Source organism: Chrysochloris asiatica, unplaced genomic scaffold, assembly GCF_000296735.1.
Source record: "Chrysochloris asiatica unplaced genomic scaffold, ChrAsi1.0 scaffold00001, whole genome shotgun sequence".
NCBI classification, from domain to species: domain Eukaryota; kingdom Metazoa; phylum Chordata; class Mammalia; order Afrosoricida; family Chrysochloridae; genus Chrysochloris; species Chrysochloris asiatica.
The window spans coordinates 13943455-13950002 of record NW_006408519.1 but is presented as its reverse complement, the minus strand read 5'-3'; the positions used below and the strand labels follow the sequence as shown (position 1 = coordinate 13950002).

General features: G+C 35.3%; 1 protein-coding gene across 1 annotated transcript in view; it reads right to left on the bottom strand.

Annotated features, from left to right (window-relative positions):
* Positions 1 to 5355, bottom strand: part of LOC102822601 (40S ribosomal protein S20-like) — a 110398-nt gene extending 105043 nt beyond the window's left edge. The window contains exon 1 of the mRNA XM_006830826.1: positions 5289 to 5355. Coding sequence (XP_006830889.1) covers positions 5289 to 5355 — 67 coding nt within the window. The remainder of the gene's footprint in view (positions 1 to 5288) is intronic.
* Between the last annotated feature and the right edge of the window lie 1193 nt (positions 5356 to 6548).

The following is a 6548-nucleotide window of genomic DNA, read 5'->3' as shown; positions in this document are numbered from 1 at the left end:
GATGGCCAAACTTCATCTCTCATACTTTGGACATATATAGTTAGGAGGGACCAGTCACTGGAGAAGGATATTATGTTTGGTAAGGTGGAGGGTCAGCAGAAAAGAGGAAGACCCCCAGCAAGATTGATTGGCCACATGGTAGTACTGATGGACTCAAGCATGGCAAAAGTAGTGAGGGTGGGCCAGGATCAGACAGTGCTTCGTTCTTCTGTGCACTAAGAGTCGGTACTGACTCGATGACACCTAACAACAACGAGAACAGGAGTCCTGATGTGAGGCTGTAAGATAAGCACTGAACAACAAGGCCAGTTTAAACCACAAGGTAGTTATTTCAAACCTACAAGCTGCTTCTCAAAAACCTTCCACAGGATTACTATGATTCACAACTGAGTTGATGGTACTCCAACAATAACAATGTACAATAATCTGTATGTTTATTAATCAGAGACAGGTATATGTTTTGCATATAATACCTTGTTTAGTGCCAGTCAGTTCTGACTCATGACTATCCTTTAAAGGGTTTTCAAGGAGGAGCTGATGGGTTTGAACCACCGATCTAGTGTTTAGCAGTCTAATGCTTATCCAAAAGTGCCACCATAATACTCCATGCATATAATTGTTGTTGTTGTTGTTAAGTGCTGTCAACTCGATTCCAACTCATAGCGACCGTACACAGGGTTTCCGAGGAGCAGCTGGTGAGCTTGAACTGCCATCCTTGCAGTTCAAACGGCTTTGCAGTCTGGTGTATTAACCCACAGTGCCACACATATAATAGGAGAATTTAAATAATACTAGCAAATGTAGATCTTTTAATTCACAGATTTCCTTAAATGGTCCATTGATAGGGTGCTTCTGTGGTTTTCTAGGCTTTTCAGAATATATAGCTATTAGATCTTTTTCTAAACTTTCATTGACTGCAAATGAAAGAAAATGAATAACTTTCCCTTTTGTACTAAAATAATGGTTCTCAGATACTTACTGAATATATTTAATATAGTTTTAAAATTAAAGTAGAAAGCAATAAGTATCCTAACTTCCAGATAGATAACACAATTATTTATCCTTAGGAAGCAAGCTTGGAATAATTATATCTCATCATTTTTACAGTAGCTATCAACAAACACTTTATATTACATGAATTAAAATTAACTATCTTTCAATATACTAAAATTATGCTGAGTCTTAATTGTCATTCCCCTAGTAATTATTATTGTTGCTGTTGTTAAGTGCAATCGCGTCAGTTCCGACTCATAGCGACCTTGTACAGGGTTCTGAGGAGCAGCTAGTGGGTTTGAACTGCAGACTGTGTGGTTCACAGTCCAATGCTGCTCCTATAGCCCCACACAAGGAGTCCCTGTTTGATTGAATTTCCGTTAATTATGAAAATTGAAAAAAATAAATAGTTTTAGATATAATATATATAATGTTGTTATTGTTAAGTGCCGGTCAGTTCTGACTCATTGCTACCCTTTCTAGGGTTTTCAAGGAGCAACTGATGGGAATCACCAACCTTGTGCTTAGAAGTTTAGTAAGCACTAAACTTATCCAACCATGGCACCACAATACTCCATGCATATAATAGGAGGATTTAAAAATACCAGCCAGCATAGGCCTTTTTACTTAGAGATTTTCTTTAATGGTTGGAAACCCTATACAAGGTCACTATAGGATGGAATCTTGGTGTGGTGCTGTGGAGCAATGAGCTAGACTGCAAAGCCATTTGAACTACAAGGTTGGTGGTTCAAGCTCACCAGTTACTCCTTGGAAACCCTATTCGCTATGGGTCGGAATCGACTCAAAGGCACTTAACAACAACAGCAACAACAATAACAATAATAATTATTAGGGAAATGGAGTTCAAGACTCAGCAAAACAAGTAAACATATATATTTGTATTTAAGTATTATACGTCACTGTTGGATCAGCCCTGGACTGCTAACCACAAGGTCAGCAGTTCAAACTCACCAGCAGATGGTGGAAACCCTATGTAGGGTCACTATGAAAAGAAACTATGTTAGTTAACAACTTTAACAACATATATTTCTTCTATTATTAAAATTAAAAAGAAAAAATTGATGTACAGTCATCATCACTTATGATTTTGGATGTTATATGATTAGGATGTTGTGTGTACACCATATCTTAGTCAGGGCCTGCTTTTTCCTTAAGTCTCTTGAACACTCTTCATGCTAAAAAGCGATTGTCAACATGTTTTTGTGTTTCGTTTTCAACCCACATCATTACCAATTTCTTGTAGCTTTCAGTGGAACCAATCCTTTCACAGCTTGGAGAACTTTCTTTGTTTTTGATGATCATGATTGTTGAGTGCTACATGCCTTAAAAGCAAACAATAAACAGCAGGCTTTGATTTTCCACCTTTGTGTTTAATAAGCTATAGATTCACTTCCAAGTACATATATCTGCTTTGTGTCTCCCTGCTGCTAACACTAGCACTAGTTTTGCTGTGTTTGAGAACTATAATACAGCTCACAGTAATATTTTCCAAGGAAAAATAAGCAGAAAGATAGCACTACAACACATATATATGTGTATATACATTTTTATAAAAGAAAGAAAAATAAATGTCAAATTAAATATAGCATTTATTTTTCTTTTTATTTTGATAAATGAAAGATAAATTCTAGATTTAATTTAGCATGTATTTTTTTCTTTTATTAAAATGTATACATATGTATGTGTTATACTATTATCTCTCTGTTTAATGCTGTATTTAATTTAGGAGTCCTTGTGTACTGCTGTAGATTATGTACTGGACTGCTAACTGCAAGGTCAGCAGTTCAAACCCACCAGCCACTCCTTGGAAACTTATAGTGGGTAGCTATGATTTGGAACCAAATTGACAGAACTTAATATAAACAACAATACTTTAAATTCAATTGGCTTGTACATTTTATGAAATGAAAATATCCATATCATTAGATCACAGTAAATATATCACTTTTTTATTATAAGAGACAATTGTACTTCATATATTTAACAATAATTTAACACTGAGAATGTGCCAGGCATTATTCCACATTTTATATACTAATTTTATACCTAATTTTATTATTACAAGAATTACTAATTTTATATACTAATTTATATACCTAATTTTATTATTACAAGAATATTTGAATTTAAAAAAATAAAATTCTTTACCAGTTTTATACAAGAGAACAATAAGATTTGCTTAATTCAAAACAGACAATAATTAGTAGAGTATGAATTGAAAATTCAGCTCTGAAGGTCACTAGAGGTAACATACCTTGATCATCATATCTCTATAACTTATAGTGAATCATTTGTTGGTGTTGTTAAGTGTCGTCGAGTCGGTTCTGACCCATAGTGATGCTGTATAGGGATTCTGAGGAGGAGCTTATGCGTTTGAACTGATGACCTTGTGCCTCAAACAGACCTTACAATCCTACACATTATCCTACAGTCCCATATCAGTTGTTAAATCCTGTCAAGTTGGTCCCGACCTATAGCGATGCTGTATAAGGTTTCTAAAAAGCAGCTGGTAGGTTCGAACTGTTAATGCTTGCGTTTAACAGTCCGATGCTTATTCTACAACATCACACCCAGACACATTTTAGACTCAAACAAAACCTCTATATTCATTTTTTTCCAATTATCTGTGAAACGAATATAATAATAATTTTGTAAAATAATAAACAAATAGTTATGTTTTTATGTTATCTATCATGGGTAAAATTTTTTCGTTAAGTGTCATCGAGTCTGTACTAAGTCATAGTGACTTGACCCACATCAAGACTGTAATGGGTAATATGTGTGTCAATTGTATAGGCTATGATTCTCAGGATTTGCAGACATTATGGAATCACCTTCCATTTTGTTTTCTAATGTGAGAAGCCAAACTGTTGAAAGGACAGTTTCATTAGAAGTGAGGCCTAACTCCAGTGTATATATGGATGTTCTGACAAAACTTGCCCTTTTTTTCAATGTTGCATGCTTCTTGAAGTCACCTGACCTCATTGACTTGGTACATAATACAAGCAGAACACTTTGGCCTGCGGCCTGACCAGAATATTTTGTATTTGTCAGCTCTCATAAACCAATGAGCCCCAGAGGCTACTAATCTGCCACCTGACCTGCAGATTATGGGTTTGTTAGAAACAGAGGTCTTCAGCCTACTGCCCATCCATGAATTTGGGACTTGATAGTCCCATTTGTGCTTGAGTCACTTCCTCACCATTGTGTGAACCATTTTCATGAAGTAGATTCCTTTTTCTATATATTTATATATACATACACTTTACTGATTTTGCTCCTCTGGAGAACCTAGACTACCATAGTCGAACTGAAAATAAAATGAAAGTAGATTAAGAGAACCAAAATTTTAAAGAATTTTTTGAAGACACAGAGCAAATAGATTGACATATAAGAGGGAAGCTGATAGATCAAAATGAAAGAAGAAAGAAGTGTATTTCCCAAAGGATTCACAGAAAAGTCCTAGTTTGGAGAAAAATTTACAAACAGCAAGAATAGGTCATTTGAAAAACAGATGAGCTTTAACTGATTCCATAGATAAAAAAAATAGTGTTCAGTTCCTATTCCCTTTCATTTAATTTATTTTATATATACAGACCACACAGTATGCAATGTGAGAATATTTCTCTGAAGAAAATTATGTATCTGAAAAAACTATATTTCAAATATCCAAACCTATAAGAAAAGTTGAATATGCATTGAGATACTTTGTGTCTTCATCGTAGGCAAGCAGTGTGGCAAGAAAAAATAAACTAGTGTCCCAGAGTTAGTTATTAAAATGACCTTTTCCTCCTCAATAAACTGAACCCATTGCCTGTGAGTTAATCCTGACTCACAGTATCTTTCTAGGATTGCACCACAGGATTTCTTATGACTTTAGATCTTTATGGGAGAAGACAGCCTCCTCTCTTCTCCAAGAAGCAGCTAGTGGTTTTGAATCTCTGACCACTGGTTAGCAGTCAAATGTTTAACCTACTCTTCCATCAGCAGGTGTCTGCTTTCAGCAAAAGTATTACTTATGTTGTCAATTGTGAAACAAAATATAGAGATATGCATATAGAAGTTTAAAATTTGCTTAAGAATTTGATTCAGAAATCCCACTTGAAGAAATCATTTCAAAGAAAGCAACACAAATTTGTTTAAGATAATTTCCAAGCGTGTTCATTACAATAATACCTGAAACGGATTTGGATATTTAACAATAAACTATTATGGATTTTTAAAAATAGTGTTTACGAAAAGTATTTAAAATCACTGAAGGGATAATAACTTACGCGAGTATGTTAGCCGGTATATCTGTTTGATATACTTTAAGAAACATTCTTCTCTAAGATTGTCCATATTTCCACATTTGTGCATATATTATCAATATATTTCATACCAAAAATAATAATTTCATTTATTTATGAATAAAGTACAGTTTTGTCAATCAAATGAAGACATGATGAGTGTGACTAACATTATATTGAAAAGGGAGAGTGTTGAGACTCCCCAGGACACCTTCATGGAGACAGAATAGTGAGGGCTCTGTATTTGTGCTGAATTTTCTTAAAGAACTAAGATCATAGAAAAAACTATCATTAAAGATGAACATAAAATGATGAATAAATGTAGGAATTCAAGAAGAGTGTCCCAAACAGATCCATATAGAAAAATCAGGCTCTTGATATGAATCATATTTTTATATATTTCAGAAATTTTAGATTCTTGCTCTTTCATTAGGAACCCTGGTGGCACAGTGGGTTAAGAATTTGGCTCCTAGTAAATAGTCTTTAGTTTAAATTCACCAGCCACTTAGGGTGAGAACCATGAGACAACCTCTATATTTCTCTAAAGCACCCCTAGGGAGCAGTTTTACTCTGGTAGCGTAATGGTTATGAATCGGGCTGTGAACCGCAGGGTCAGCAGTTCAAAACTAACAGCTGCTCCGTGGGAGAAAGATGAGGCTTTCTGCTCCAGTAAAGATGTACAGCCTTAGAAATACTGTTCAGTGTCGCTATGGGTAGGAACCAACTGGATGGCACTTAACAACAACAATAGGGTCACTGGGAAGTCCTGGTGTGGTGCTGTGGGCTAATGCATTAGACTGCAAAATTGTTTGAACTTCAAGGTCAGTGGTTCAAGCTCACAAGCTGCTCCTTGGAAACCCTGTACAGGGTTGCTATGGGTGGCAATCTACTGGATGGCACTTCACAACAACATTAGGGTCATTGGAGTCCTGGTGTGGCACTGCAGATTAAGGAACTGAATTGCAACGTCAGAGGTTCAGACTCATCAGCTACTCCTCAGAAACCCTATATAGGTTTGCTATGAGTTGAAACAGAATCGACGTCACTTAATAGCAACAAAAAGACAGTTATTATCAGTCACAATCAACTCAGTGGCAATAGTTTATTCTGTCAGGGCAAAAAGCTGTTTGTTTGTTTGTTTTGCCATTCTAACGAAGTCTCACTTAATTCAAGTTTTATCAACATGGCAATAAAGTAACTTATAGAACATCTTCATTTCTTAAGGTATCAACTTTGTCCCAATTA